This window comes from Daphnia magna, linkage group LG5 (assembly GCF_020631705.1).
Source record: "Daphnia magna isolate NIES linkage group LG5, ASM2063170v1.1, whole genome shotgun sequence".
Taxonomy (NCBI): Eukaryota; Metazoa; Arthropoda; class Branchiopoda; order Diplostraca; family Daphniidae; genus Daphnia; species Daphnia magna.
Genome location: NC_059186.1, coordinates 9,201,160 through 9,214,744, shown reverse-complemented (window position 1 = coordinate 9,214,744; position 13,585 = coordinate 9,201,160). Strand labels below are relative to the sequence as shown.

Here is a 13,585-nt window from a genome sequence, read left to right as displayed (position 1 = left end):
GATGCTTAAAGACAGGAGGAAGTTCAGAGGTCATCTTATAATTCTGAAAATAAAGTAGGTGAAATTAAATTGGCTGGACACAATCGTGTCGTGTGCCGTTCATTTTAGCCCAACAGGTCGAGGCGGAAATATCAATCATGTTTTGAGTCTAAAATTTCCATAATTGACCGGCTACCTCTGTGGGTCACTATGTCCCGTTTGTAAACGTTTCCTTGTGTTGTAAAAGCAACTGTGACAGGAAATCAACACAGGATTACCATATAAACTTTCATTTTTTATGAAAATCCAGTCAATCTTGGGGTCATTCTTTTTTCTTTTATCAAGACTGCAAAAATTTGTTTGCAACTATAGTAGAGGTGAAGGCTATATCTCCAACTTCAGGCATGGACCAAACTTTCAAAAAACGACAAATGAATGAGCAATGCGAATTAATATGTCCCAAGTCTTCTTATTGGATTGAGACTGAAAACTGGTTGATCCGGTATACCGTTGATCGGAGTAACTTTCACCTTTCACCAACTGAATGTTTCCTCATGACATCACTCGTGAGCCACACGACAGTCGCAGTGGAAACTCTGAGCTCGAACACAACAGTTTGTTTTCATATAAAAGAGAATCGTATTCGAAGCAAAGGATATCATTCAACCAACAGCTTCCCGATCAGCTTTTACCAATCCAAAAGTCAGCCAACTGTTGAGTGATTTCAAACGAATTCCATCATCATGAAGACTGTGAGTTACATTTATGTCATGTATTTAACTTAAATTTGATTACTTGATGGTCATTTCTTATGTACCAGATGAATCTTATTGCCGTATTGGCGCTGTTGGGCATCTGCAGAGCAGCGCAGGATGGACTTAACATGAAACGTGATGATCTTCAAGGATCTGAAAGCCAAATTCAAAGATCGTAATCCAAACTATGCGATGTGGTGATTATGTGGTAGTTAAAATTATATTATTAATAGGTATGGATTTGGTTTTGGGGGCTCGGCTTACGGTTTGGGTGGCTATGGCGGAGGTCTTGGATATGGTGGCGGATTGGGAGGATATGGCGGCGGGCTAGGAGGATACGGAGGAGGTCTAGGTGGATACGGAGGCGGGTAAGGCAAACTAATTTTCACTCGTTCGTAAAACCCGATCTTTAAGTTTATTTATTTAGCCTTGGCGGATATGGTGGCGGTGGATATGGTGGATACGGAGCAGGAGGATATGGAGCCGGAGGATATGGTGGATATGGAGCAGGAGGATATGGCGGATATGGAGCTGGAGGTTTAGGTGGCTACGGAGGTTTAGGTGGCTACGGAGGTTTGGGTGGCTACGGAGGCGGGTAAGAACTGATTCTTACCTTACACCATTTCTTATATCATTAATTAAACAAATTCTTCCTAGACTTGGTGGACATGGATCAAGCTATGGTGGTTACGGCGGTTATGGATCAGGTTACGGTGGCATCGGCGGCTTCGGTGGTTTGGGAGGCTACGGAGGCGGGTAAGGACTAGATTTCATTACTTGACAACACCAATGTTTCAATCAGTTTGTTCTAAAGACTCGGTGGCTACGGATCAAGCTATGGCGGAGGGTATGGTGGTGGCTACGGCGGTGGCTACGGAGGCGGTTACGGAAGCAGCTACGGTGGCGGATACGGAGGTGGCTATGGCACTCGCGCTTACTAGACCAGACTCTATTTTGCGTCGCAGTTTTAACATCTCACCACCGATCCTTTTCCTACTGCTTTTATATTGATTTTCGATCTGGAACTTTGTATTTTTGGTCTTTGAAGCGTATCATTTCCTTCCCTTATGTACTGTCTGCTTACTCGTCTGCTTTCCCTTTGTACGTTTTTAACGGATTACGTAAATGTAAAAAAAAAAATGAAACTGAGAGCTTACGTTAAGAAAATAAACATTTTTTATCATGAAACTAAACAACTGGAATTTTTTTTTCCCTTAAGGATCTTTAAATAAGAGGAATACAGAAACGGAAAACAAAAGACGATCCGAGCCAACATTTCTCGGCAAATATAATTTTGGGTTCTAAAAACAGTTGATTATTCAAATTATTCCGTTGCCTGCCATTGCATAATAAACTAATTACAGTGAATAGGCCAGGCTAGAATATACCAGCTGTTTATAAAATTCGATAAACATAAAACCACTTAAAATTAAACGGAACTAGTAGTTGAAACAGGGAAGGATCATTCTTGACTACAGATTATGTTTATGATTTGACTATGGGTCTTAAATGTACGTGTAAAACTTGTTAAACAATGAAGGTCCTATATTTTGAAACGCGTTGTGAATGACACGATGAATGTCTAAATATTGAAACGTGTTGTATAAATCTATGGGTTAAAAAACAAGCTTTCTAGGAGCAAGTCTACGGAATCCTAATGTCACCCAAAATATATCGAAATACTATGAATTTGGGTCGAAAGTTTGCTAATTTGTACCGTTAATCTCTTCATCAATAATAACTTTCACCGTTTGCCAGTTTGATGGAAATCATTTTTCCTCATGAGATCACCTAAGCGACACAAATGACGCAACTAGCCACGTTGGAAGCTCTAACAGAACAGTCCAAATTTCATATAAAAAGCCTAGAGTTTCAAACGAATATCATTCACTCACCGGCTTCTAGTTCAGCTTGCCAATTCATTTGCCTGTCTACCGTATCTTCAACTTAGTTTCATCAACATGAAGACTGTAAGTTCTACCATTTTATTATGCACAGACATTTGATCATCATTTACGTTATATATAAATTCTCGTGCACTAGATGAGCATTATTGCCTTGTTGGCGCTAGTGGGAATCTGTTGGGCTTCATCGGATGGGCTCAAGGTGAAACGCGATGATGATTTTGAAGGAAACGAGAGCCGCGTTCAAAGATCGTAAGTCAACTAAGCAAAGTGCTAAATAATATTGAATGGTTAATCCTCACATTCCTTTTTTAGTTACGGGTCTGTTGGCGGTTATGGCGGAGGTTTCGGCGGCTATGGTGGAGGATTCGGCGGCTACGGCGGAGGATTTGGCGGCTACGGCGGAGGATTCGGCGGACAGGGCGGTTTGGGAGGCTATGGTGGTTTGGGAGGATATGGTGGTTTGGGAGGATATGGAAGTTACGGAGGCGGATATGGCCATGGATCCAGCTACGGAGGTTACGGTTCCAGCTATGGTGGTTATGGATCCAGCTATGGCGGCTATGGAGGCTACGGCGGATATGGTGGATACGGTGGTGGCTACGGAGGTAGCTACGGTGGCGGATTCGGCGGTGGCTATGGTATTTCAATTTTCATATTTCCATTTGATTGCTAATTAATTATTTCGTAATTTTTCGCAGGTGGTGGCATTGGTTACTAAGGAACTGCTGTGCTGAATATCCGTTGGGCATCCAGTGTTAGCAAGTTTTCATTAACAATGCTTGATAAATGACCCTTATTTTGAAATTCCGACCCCCAAATGTGATCATTTTACTCGTCTTATTTGTTGGTGTAAGATTTAATTTTGCATAAGAAAGTAAGACACGTGAGATTGCAGGTCTTAAAATACACGCTGTCTTCACAAAAAGATCGTAATGTACGAAGCAGTTTATTTTGGAAGACGCCGTTTGCACATTATGATCGTTTCAATTGACTATAGTTTTAAAAACCAAATAGTTATACAATTCTGATGAAGGAGAAAATTAACATTTGAAATGTATCAACAGTTTTATGGATGAAAAGACTATTTTTGATGTATAATACGAGCAGTCTAAAAGGACTTTTAGAGTCGTGTTGCCGATGAAACGATAAAAAGGGCAGCCATAAATTTTGATTGCAAAACGAGGTTTTGGCGCAAAGGAATTTTCGGCAGAAAAAAACGTCGTCAGAAATTACATTTTGAGGAAATTCTTTGAGAAGACATTTTCCGCGTTTGCTATGCAGATGATTACTTTTTGTTATGGTTATCAATCTCGAGAGTCGCGCGTAAAAACCAAAAATGTGAATCTACTTTATTTCGTTGGCTTCAGAGACAATAAAACTATATGCGACGAATTCATAAAATCCTATTTTCAGACAATATACTCCGCGTTGATTTATCCTTAATCGTTAAATAACGGAACTGGAGGAAAGAGAAGAAGGCCAACAGGCAATAAGTTGATATGCCCTTGACACGAAAAATTACGAGGTTGAAAGATGGACAATCACGATATAAGCATCACGATATAGAGCATTTCTATGGGCCGATTGTTTTGACTAACTGTCGTGACTGTATACCAAAGATCCTACGGATATTGGATTTAAAATGCAAGACAAATATTTTAGAATGTTTCCTGCAATCGACCCGAGGGTTGGTATACAGTGGAGGAAGTGTCTGCCCCTTCTCGTACAGCCTGACAATGTATACCTACTTAAGATATACTTTTGTTTATACTGAATAACGACACGGCTTCCTGCTTTCTCTCTCGAAAGGCAAAATCCGTTTTGGAGGGACACAAACGCTTTCTCTGGTCAAGTAACGAGGTGAACTACTTTACTTCTTTTTCCTCACAATCTTATAAAAAGGCTCTACAAACAATTTCATTTTCATCATTCACCGGCTGAGCTCCAACAGCATCATGGATCCACATCACATCATCGGAACGGTAATAACAAACTATTCAAAAACTTTAAGTACAAATAATCAATGAATTGCTTTTTGATTCAGTTTATTTTATTCGCCCTATGCTGCACATTCACCTTATCGGATGATTCGCAAGATCAAGCCCTAAAGGCTCTTGCTGGCCTTACAGCCGTTGGGAATCGTCGTAGTTACGGTGGTGGCAATGCTTACGGAGGCCAATATCAACCCATTCCAATTCAATCTTACGGCTACCAGCAACCGCAAGTGATTATTCCTCAAAAGGGAACGAAAGCCAAAGGCTGGACGAAGCATATTTTCAAATCATCAAACAAAGCAGCCAGTTCGTCCTACCCGTCTTACGTCATAGGACCTTACGGTGGTCCATCAAACATTGGCGGATCAGCGTACGCATCGCGATTCGGTGACTACCCCAACGGCTATAATAATGGTTATTCCAGATCTTACGGACCCTCTTATGCTCCAGCTTATGTTCCACCTTACAATAATGCCCCCTATGTTCCTCCGTACCAACCTCCTTTTGCCGCTGGAGCAGGAGGTTTCAATTTCTATCCAGTACAACCTCCTTTAGTCGGCTCTTCTCTTTACGGATCGCCGGCTTACGGTTCGTTTTACGGTCTTAATTACAATGGCAATTTCGGAGCAGGTGGGTTTGGTGCTGGATACCAATCCTATACACCGACGTTAGTTGGAGCATTTGATAATTATCGGGGACCGATCTATTACGGTGGATTCCGGCCAACATTGGGACCTTATGGCGGCAAACCGTTTAGTGATCTTTTGTCCGTAACGGATTCGTATGGTCGGCCACTGTTTCCTTACCCTTCGACTGCAAATCTTTTTGCAAAGAAATCCGATTCCTAATAAGTTTCTTGTTTTGCTCCTCAATGTTCGTTGAAATGTTTCCCAAGAGTTTCGATCATTTGTCATCATTCGTTTTATCTATTAAGAGATATGTAACTATTATAGAACAACCTTAATTAATCATAAACATGGATTATTTTCGAGTTTGTTTATTAAATTTTTAAGATAAGTGTCCCCTTTATTAGTTTATATGCGCAGCAGTTTTTAAAATTGTTCATTTTTCTACGAAAATGTCATTTGCGAGCCTTTTGATTTTTGCAATTTCATTGTGCAAGGACAGTTTGGTGAACCAAATAAATCGATAAAAATGTCAGCTGTTCTCACATCTTTTTCACTCCGCACATACGTATGAAACATTTTGAATAAAAGAAACAGAGCACTGGTAAAGAGTAAAGTGTGAAACCGTGTTCTGCCAAGAGATTTACTCACCTGGTGGGACACCTGGTGACTTAATAGTTTCGTTTCACTCTGATTCTTTCAGCAAAGCTCTTATCCTGCATAATGCGTACAACAGTGAGTGTTTAAATAATATTATTTATTAGCTTCTGATCGATCTGATTGAAGTATAAAAAGGGCCAAAATCTTTTCCATTTCAGTCCATCCATATGATATGACCTCTTCTATCTGGGCTACCCAATTCAATCGCAACTCACACAGTTCAACAGATACATTTAATTTTAAATCAACAATGTTTTATTTCACCTATTTTGCCTTAGAAAACTTGGCTTTCGAGCTGGAAATGCACTTGATCATCCAAACGTAATGGCGACTAACGTCGTTTGATCAATTCACAATTTTGAAAACCGAAAGGATGGAGAATATAAGACTAGAACGTTTTATAACAGTCTTTTATTATATAGAATTAAAATTCGAATTGTAAGGATATGCATATCGACTTTTTTAAACATTATAAAAGTAGCCTACATTATTTTTCTGATTGAATTGTTGTGTAATCGGACACACAGTTAATAGGAAGAGGAATCACGTAGTAAAAAGTGTGTCCAGCTTGTCTGTAAAAGTCAAGTAATCTGGTCATAAGTTCAAAAGTTCCGTTCCCGTAACCTTTCCTTCTATCCAACGATAAAATGAATGCACGCTATTATCATATTTGTAATTCAGTCAACACTTCCTCCTATTCAATAAACTGCTCTTTCCCCTGATTCTGTTCCAGTTTTTCCTTCGTGGGACTTTCCTGCTTCCTCTTGTCGCCTCGATGGCCGATTCACTTATACCACCAAGAATAAAGGCACATGTTAGTCATAACTTTCTATTTTTCACAATAGGCATAGACATAAGATACCAGCCTTTTCCTTTGATTGTAAAAAAAAAACAAAAAAACTCTTCGGCACAATTTCACCCCCATGAGAAGTGAAGGTTGACCTCCTCCCTCTCTCTGCATTTGAATATATGCAGAGTAATTTAATCCGCACGCGACGATTATTATTGGTGACGCTGTTGACTATCCCGAATAGGTTATGACACCCGTGAAAGCCTTTAGCCTCTTTTCCTTCTCATTTAGCACGCGTGCAAACTTGATGGACAGCCTTGTCAGATAAAAAGCCACTCGAAACCGACGGAACAGCATCAGTTTTCTAGCAGCAGCAAGCAAAGTCTCAGTAGCAGCTTTCGGCAAGCCAGCAGCGCAGCTTATTTCTTTAAAGAAAAAAAAAATATGGCTATCGTCAAGGTAAAAACAACATATGAAATTTCAGTTCGATCTTTGTGCTTATTTCATGCACCACGAACGCAGGTTTTGTGTCTGTTCGCTCTCATCCAATTCTCTGCCGCCCAGTTTCTGGGAGGCCTTGGCTATGGAAGTTATGGTGGTCTAGGATACGGCGGACTTGGGTATAAATCGGCTGAATTTCAGAACATAATTCGATGCAATTCTCATTGATTTGATACGTTGAAATAGTGGCTTTGGAGGCTACGGCGCTGGCTATGGAGGTTACGGAATCAATCCTTACGGTAAGGCAGATGAAAAATATAAGTTCGAATAGGAAGTGATCTGCTAATGATTGAAAATGCGACCTTTCATGACTTGTCGGATTCAATTCAAATCTCCAGATTGATAACTGCTCTTCGTGAGCATGCAGATCGATTGACACAATATTTGCCTTTCAGTTTTTTCTTATTATTCTCCCATAGGTTACGGAACTAGCTATTATGGCGCAAGTCCGTTTGGCTTTAACTCCGCTCTGTACGGAGGATTCGGAGGCTATGGTGGGTACGGAGGCTACGGTGGGCACGGTGGGTACGGAGGCTACGGTGGACACGGTGGGTACGGAGGCTACGGTGGACACGGTGGATACGGTGGATACGGTGGATACGGTGGATACGGGTACGACAATAATGTCATTTCCTATTTGATTTTTTAAAAATAAATACTTGACTGTTTCTTTAGCTACGGCAGCTACGGTTATGGTCGCGGTCTGTACGGTGGCTATTCTCCCCTGGCTGGTCTTTATTAAGAATCAGGTATAGAGATGTCATGAGCTGCACGGAGCAACACCTTATTAATGACGTGTTTTCGTTTTCAGTTTAATTTCAGACTTCTCTTTGTTCTCTTTCAACCCGTTTACAACAAATCTGTACATGGAAAACGTAGAAGAGGTTTTAGAATTTTGCTACGCGTATTCCCAATTTCAAGGCATTTTTATCTTTCGCTAAATCTGATCAATATAAATACACATTTTCCAATTGCAATCCAACATTATTTCTTTTCTTTATTTCATAATATTTTATGAATAAAAGTATTAGTTGAGGTACTCATGTGTCCGATTTTAAACAATAAAATTGTCGACCAACATTAAATGAAGGAAAGCGAGAGATTGCTACCAGTTTTTTTTAATATAATGCTACTGTTCGAAAGAGCTAAATGTTCGTGACTCCAAATGCTTACATCGAGAGTGCCCTACATCAATCAATTTTTGTTTATGAAATTTTGATTCAAATAAAGCTCTAAATGATTGTGGAGTCAGACACATACGCCTTAGTTAAACCCAAAGAATTGAAATAGAACTTATTCGTTTGAATAATTTAAACGTATTAATCACCGTTAAATGAGAACAAGATGTTAGGTATTAGATAATTTTCCCTTGATCGTTATGGAATATACAAAGAAATTCAAATTAAGTAAACAATGTCAGAAAATCTAATTTCCTGGTCGCTTTCGTTTTTCTCGGCTGTAGGTTAACCGTGTATAACAATTGAGGTTAAACACTTGTCTTTTTTGTTTTCCTGGAAAAAATCCTTGACAGGTAAAATGACCCACCATTTCCCGGTAAACTAAAAGTCCAGCCCTCTTCCTCCAATTCTCTACAAAGTCCCAACTGCAGGCTCACGGGAACGTGCACGATCCAAGCGCATTGTTTGTCACGATGCTCCGGTCATCGCGTGATGTTACCTACCAACACAATGACAATCAAATCGGCATCTCAGATTACCCAGATGCGTTTCCTTTCTTTTCAAACAGCCACTGAAAGGGAAATTTCGTATTTTCTGTGTTACGAACTTCAAGGTTATGCCATAACGAAAGAGTCTACACAGGCCGGACATTACCGGACTTGTAAAACATTAATCGTCTAAATGCTTTACTTTTAGTACGTCCAGAAGGCGGGATTGATCATAACTATATGGTGGGCGGAGGGACGCACGTTAGAGGATGTTAAAAATGTTTAAATAAGACGACTGTGGAACCATTTGGATCGATTCGCGTCCAAGCTTAAGGTGTTCTCCGAACGAGATGGAACTCCCCGTCAGAGTAAGCCATTTGATCTCATTATCTGAAATACTATTCAAACTCCTATACATCATGGCATCTTCCAATCAAATAGGCTGTTTTTCTGTTAAGTATTGCTATACGTGTCTATGCTGGCCTTCCCCATACGCCAAGCATTTCATCTAAACCGGCCCCGCTTTTTGCTCCACTACAACCGCAGGTATTGGATCATCATTCTGCTTTGTGTGATTAAACGTTATTGATTAATCATATCCACTTTCACAGATGCCACAGGTTGCTAATGACTATGGGTTCCGCTACGCAGTTAACGACTTTAACGGCAACGAACATTCGCATCAACAGAGACGCGTTGGTAATTCGGTTACTGGACAGTATAAAGTGTTGTTGCCTGACGGGCGATTACAGACTGTCACTTACATCGCCGACGAGAATGGCTATCGTGCTAAAGTGGATTACACACCCGGCCGTCCAGGGGAAGCTACCACAGCTGGCCTTGGTGTCCCTCCGCCTGTACCAGCACCTTTGAGACCTGGGCCTTTTAACGTTCCATTTGCTGCACAAAAAACGGCAGAGATCACATCCGTCGTCGAAGAGACTCAAGAACAAAGTCCTTTATTACGACGGAGGGAGGATGACGCTGTATCCAAGGATATCGTAGACGCTGAACAAATCGATTTGCCTTTATTCGATGGCCAGGATGAAGATCGTCCGACAGTAAAACGAGGCACCAGGAGGCTCGGTTCCATGCCAAAATCAGCCAATCTTGCGTATAACAATCGTGTAGGTAGGATTCGATTTGACGCTTACACTAGAGTGCCTCGTATTGGATCATTAGCCAGCTACCGATCGCCCTAGACCGCAGCTCGATTTGCATATTAAACTACCCCGTTGATGAATAATATGGGATTATATTCACATCATATGTCGAGTCGCGACAAGTGAATTGAAACAAAATGAATTGAACGCAATACACGGACAGTTTCTATACTATGAATTTGATGCATGAAGTTGTTGGCAGTTACGAAGCGTCGGCTAATAATAAATAGAGAGAATTAAAAAAAAAAAAGAATAGTGGCAGAAAATCTATTTGCGGACTGGCATTTCGCAACGCGAATCATCGATCGATTATCGATTGGAAAGCCGCGTGAATTTAGACACTGTACACGCAGCGTACAAATCCATTATTCCCCGTCTTCACCCAACTTTGGCAATAAAGTCCTTTCATTCTCAATGAATTCGTAATAAACAATCCCTTACGTATCACCGAGGAGGGCCATAAATCTATTACGGCGACCATGACAGTGGCCCTTGTATAACATTGTATGGTCACGTAAGACGGACGCTACAATTGTGTACGTCAAAAGAGCATAAAAGAATGTGATCGTTGTTGATGAGTTCATAGTACCGGGAGTATTGCTCGGGACTCACGAAAATCCCCATTGCGTTGCAGTTGACTCTTCGTCCAATGGTGAATAGTTTCGTTCTTATTTTTTGCAACTTTGCAATCAAAGAGGAAAAATAGCCCCCAAACTTTAGCCCAAGGCCAGCGTTCGTGACAGCCAATGGATCAGTATCGTTCATGATTTGCGTCACGCACGGTGAGATAAGATTTTTTGATTGGAACCATTTTCGCTAAAAGTCCTTGAAGCAAATCCGTTTGCGCGTTGCCCAATAGGCTGGACAGCTCAGCTGGGAATTCCGTGTACCCCACGACATTTTGTTCCACGATAACTTGTGATTTCATATCAACCGGAAATCAATTTAGGAAACGCGACTATTGCATTTGTCCTTGATGTTTTCGAGCCGATTTGTTTATTGAATCGTTTCTTCCTACATGTGCAATTTGGAGGAGGTTTTGTCTAAAAAAATGGGGGATTTCCTCGTCTTTTCAAGTTTCGAGAACGCCACATCCTCTTCCTCCATCGTTACACTTTATCTGCAACGATCAAGTTATTGTGGAAATGATTTGAGAGTGACTCATTTATTTTGGAAAGTGCACACGATTATGGCCTCTGTGCATTATTATCCCTGTTCCGGGCTCGCGAGTTATTAATTCAGGTAAAACGATGATGACATGCAATATTAATACTTTCTCTTTTCTCAATTCTTTCCCCTCGTCTCTCAGTTTCCAAAAAGACCTGTCAACCTTTCCACCTCGTCTGTTTTGAACTGTAAAAACGGGTTCACTTTTCTTTTCTCTCCTTTGCCTATCTGAACAGACCCAAACGACATGCAAGTTTTGAGATTGGCTAATAGTGTCCCGTGTTAACCCACACATGAAGGAGTGTCTCACATTTGTTTGTATATCATTCTTTTCTTGTTGCAGCGGCTTTTAAGCTGTCACACAATGAAGACTGTCATTTGTTTGTTTTTTTCCTGGAGAAAGAAATATTCATAAAACTAAGGATATAAAAGCTGGTCGGACCAACGAAATTCATTCAATCACATTACAGTGAATGACCAGAGCAGTCCAGGAATAAAACCGCCATGTTTCTCTACGTAATCTCCATTTTAAAACAAATATTTCTAATAACAACTGTAAATCATTTCAATTTTAATTGCCTTTTATTTACAGTGTCTGTTCGCTGTCGGATTTGTTGCCTTCGTTCAAGTAAATTTTGCATGTTCACTTTAAGATTTTTAAATCGCAAACTAAATTTTCATTTTCACTCAAAGGCTGGATTACCAGAGGCCGGTGGATTCCGATATTCGGTAAACGATTTCAACGGTAACGAACATTCGCACCAGCAGAATCGTGGACCAGGGAACGCCGTTAACGGCCAGTACAAGGTCCTCTTACCTGACGGCCGTCTGCAGACAGTCACCTACATTGCGGATGCGGCTGGTTATCGCGCCAAAGTCGACTACACACCTGCTGCACCTGGAGAAGTACATCAGCATTAATTTGAAATGTACAAGAATTTGAATTCTAAAATCAAATTTACAACTGAATTTGCACAGGCAACGACTGCTGGCAAAGGATTGCCTCCCCCAGCCACTTCGAGATTGTCTAATGTCGCCGGAAATGGATACGGTGTTGCATCAGCATTCGGTGGAGGTGCGTTTGGTGCTGGATCTTACGGAGCTGGTGCTATCGGTGGTAAATATTTGCATAAGCGTATACTGTCTTGTGATACGATGTACTAATGGATCTGTCTATCCAAAATGTAGGTGGTTTTGGAGCCGGAGCATTTGGGCATGGAGGATTCGGAGCTGCTGGAGCATTTGGATCTGGAATCGGTGGCTTTGGTTCAGGATATGGCAACAACTACGGTGCAGGTGGAATGGCTGGCGGATATGGCATGGGTGTTGGAGGATATGGTGCTGGAGGATTCGGTGCTGCTGGATTTGGTGCTGGAGGATTCGGTGCTGCTGGACATGGTGCTGGAGGTTACGGAGCTGGTGGACACGGTGCTGGATACGGTGCTGGAAATTACGCGGCTGGAGGTCTAGGTGGTGCTTACGGTGGCAGTAGCTATGGAGCTGGTGGAAGCTATGGGTAAATTTAATGTTTGATCAAACTTGTTGACTTTACATTAGATTTCCTTCACCATTACAACAGATAGGGAAAACATTTAACGATTGATTTTATTGTGATTTTTTCCACAGATATTCGTCTCCGATTTACGGAGCTCTAGGTTACAACCCGATTGGATATTCAAGCGCTTCGCCATCCGGATACTCGTACGGTTATTCTACGCCTCATTCACAAGTGTATTCCTACAGCAATATCTTGGGTGGTATGGGTTACTAGAATTCATCATGAAATCTCTAAAAATGCCATCGACGAAAACAAAGAAATATTCGTAAGGAGTGTGGCAACTTTGGATGCATCTCTACTTTTAGCCAATGTATAAAGCGCATACTGTATAAATGCCGATATAACAATCTGGAAAAACTCTTCAGCAAGCTGAATAAAAAAAAACCTTTTAATTGCAATTGTCGTTGGCAAAACGTATTCTTTATTATAGAACGTCTCTTTCTCGTAATCAATTACAGACTACGTAACGTCTGCCCAACGAAAACATCATTTAGGTAGTCTATTCTAATTGGACTGTATCACAACAACGTTTTGGGAAGGCAGGTGTAATGTTTATACCCCAGAATTAGTAAGATTCCACTTGCAATTAGTGAAGGGGGAATGGTCTGTCGCGTCTTTTGTATTCTGACAGACAAAAGCTGCCCCTCCAATCTGGCACGATGACGTAGTTGTCCTAAGAAAAGGTCACCCTTCCCCTAAATTCTCTATCCCCGACCTCCTCGCATATTTTGTTTCCTTCAAAAACCGAATCTAGAAATAAAATTATGCAAATTTGCCCCCTTCGAATAAATTCTCACCCAGCCTCCGCCACTTCTGAAA

The 13,585-nt window shown here is 41.0% G+C and overlaps 6 protein-coding genes across 7 annotated transcripts; all 6 read left to right on the top strand.

The window, feature by feature from the left end:
* Window positions 1-561: 561 nt before the first annotated feature.
* Window positions 562-1,922, top strand: LOC116923451 (acanthoscurrin-2). 2 transcript variants are annotated; one of them, XM_032929921.2, is made up of 6 exons: window positions 566-731; window positions 800-909; window positions 968-1,102; window positions 1,162-1,329; window positions 1,392-1,490; window positions 1,549-1,922. In XM_032929921.2, the coding sequence occupies exons 1-6, from the start codon at window positions 723-725 to the stop codon at window positions 1,673-1,675; spliced, it is 648 nt and encodes a 215-aa protein (XP_032785812.2). In that variant the 5' UTR covers window positions 566-722; the 3' UTR covers window positions 1,676-1,922. The 2 variants fall into 2 exon arrangements, with proteins under 2 accessions (XP_032785813.2, XP_032785812.2); XM_032929922.2 differs by lacking the exon at window positions 1,392-1,490 and having other exon boundaries at window positions 562-731.
* Window positions 1,923-2,573: 651 nt separating this feature from the next.
* Window positions 2,574-3,568, top strand: LOC116923450 (glycine-rich cell wall structural protein). The gene is made up of 4 exons (XM_032929920.2): window positions 2,574-2,704; window positions 2,778-2,890; window positions 2,954-3,279; window positions 3,340-3,568. The coding sequence occupies exons 1-4, from the start codon at window positions 2,696-2,698 to the stop codon at window positions 3,357-3,359; spliced, it is 468 nt and encodes a 155-aa protein (XP_032785811.1). The 5' UTR covers window positions 2,574-2,695; the 3' UTR covers window positions 3,360-3,568.
* A 915-nt stretch (window positions 3,569-4,483) lies between these two features.
* LOC116923449 (prisilkin-39) lies at window positions 4,484-5,796 on the top strand. The gene is made up of 2 exons (XM_032929919.2): window positions 4,484-4,623; window positions 4,686-5,796. Exons 1-2 carry the CDS (start codon window positions 4,597-4,599, stop codon window positions 5,481-5,483), a joined length of 825 nt encoding a protein of 274 aa, XP_032785810.2. The 5' UTR covers window positions 4,484-4,596; the 3' UTR covers window positions 5,484-5,796.
* Window positions 5,797-7,005: 1,209 nt separating this feature from the next.
* Window positions 7,006-8,189, top strand: LOC116923448 (keratin-associated protein 19-2). Its single transcript, XM_032929917.2, has 6 exons — window positions 7,006-7,170; window positions 7,234-7,331; window positions 7,399-7,451; window positions 7,632-7,824; window positions 7,888-7,961; window positions 8,024-8,189. The coding sequence occupies exons 1-5, from the start codon at window positions 7,156-7,158 to the stop codon at window positions 7,952-7,954; spliced, it is 426 nt and encodes a 141-aa protein (XP_032785808.2). The 5' UTR covers window positions 7,006-7,155; the 3' UTR covers window positions 7,955-7,961; window positions 8,024-8,189.
* Window positions 8,190-9,190: 1,001 nt separating this feature from the next.
* LOC116923447 lies at window positions 9,191-10,219 on the top strand. Its single transcript, XM_032929913.2, has 3 exons — window positions 9,191-9,246; window positions 9,320-9,424; window positions 9,490-10,219. The coding sequence occupies exons 1-3, from the start codon at window positions 9,229-9,231 to the stop codon at window positions 10,078-10,080; spliced, it is 714 nt and encodes a 237-aa protein (XP_032785804.2). The 5' UTR covers window positions 9,191-9,228; the 3' UTR covers window positions 10,081-10,219.
* Window positions 10,220-11,616: 1,397 nt separating this feature from the next.
* On the top strand, window positions 11,617-13,164 carry LOC116923446 (glycine-rich cell wall structural protein 1.0). Its single transcript, XM_032929912.2, has 6 exons — window positions 11,617-11,724; window positions 11,801-11,836; window positions 11,902-12,114; window positions 12,187-12,325; window positions 12,397-12,724; window positions 12,835-13,164. Exons 1-6 carry the CDS (start codon window positions 11,713-11,715, stop codon window positions 12,977-12,979), a joined length of 873 nt encoding a protein of 290 aa, XP_032785803.1. The 5' UTR covers window positions 11,617-11,712; the 3' UTR covers window positions 12,980-13,164.
* The last annotated feature ends 421 nt before the right edge of the window (window positions 13,165-13,585 follow it).

Coding starts and splice junctions, on each gene's coding strand:
- LOC116923451 (XM_032929921.2), top strand. Junction 910..967: donor GAAAGCCAAATTCAAAGATC/GTAATCCAAACT, acceptor TATTATTAATAG/GTATGGATTTGGTTTTGGGG. Junction 1,491..1,548: donor TTGGGAGGCTACGGAGGCGG/GTAAGGACTAGA, acceptor TTTGTTCTAAAG/ACTCGGTGGCTACGGATCAA.
- LOC116923450 (XM_032929920.2), top strand. Junction 2,891..2,953: donor GAGAGCCGCGTTCAAAGATC/GTAAGTCAACTA, acceptor TTCCTTTTTTAG/TTACGGGTCTGTTGGCGGTT. Junction 3,280..3,339: donor CGGATTCGGCGGTGGCTATG/GTATTTCAATTT, acceptor AATTTTTCGCAG/GTGGTGGCATTGGTTACTAA.
- LOC116923449 (XM_032929919.2), top strand. CDS start 4,597: ATGGATCCACATCACATCATCGGAACG. Junction 4,624..4,685: donor CACATCACATCATCGGAACG/GTAATAACAAAC, acceptor TTTTTGATTCAG/TTTATTTTATTCGCCCTATG.
- LOC116923448 (XM_032929917.2), top strand. Junction 7,332..7,398: donor CTAGGATACGGCGGACTTGG/GTATAAATCGGC, acceptor ACGTTGAAATAG/TGGCTTTGGAGGCTACGGCG. Junction 7,452..7,631: donor TTACGGAATCAATCCTTACG/GTAAGGCAGATG, acceptor ATTCTCCCATAG/GTTACGGAACTAGCTATTAT.
- LOC116923447 (XM_032929913.2), top strand. Junction 9,425..9,489: donor TTGCTCCACTACAACCGCAG/GTATTGGATCAT, acceptor CCACTTTCACAG/ATGCCACAGGTTGCTAATGA.
- LOC116923446 (XM_032929912.2), top strand. Junction 11,837..11,901: donor GATTTGTTGCCTTCGTTCAA/GTAAATTTTGCA, acceptor TTTCACTCAAAG/GCTGGATTACCAGAGGCCGG. Junction 12,725..12,834: donor GGAGCTGGTGGAAGCTATGG/GTAAATTTAATG, acceptor TTTTTTCCACAG/ATATTCGTCTCCGATTTACG.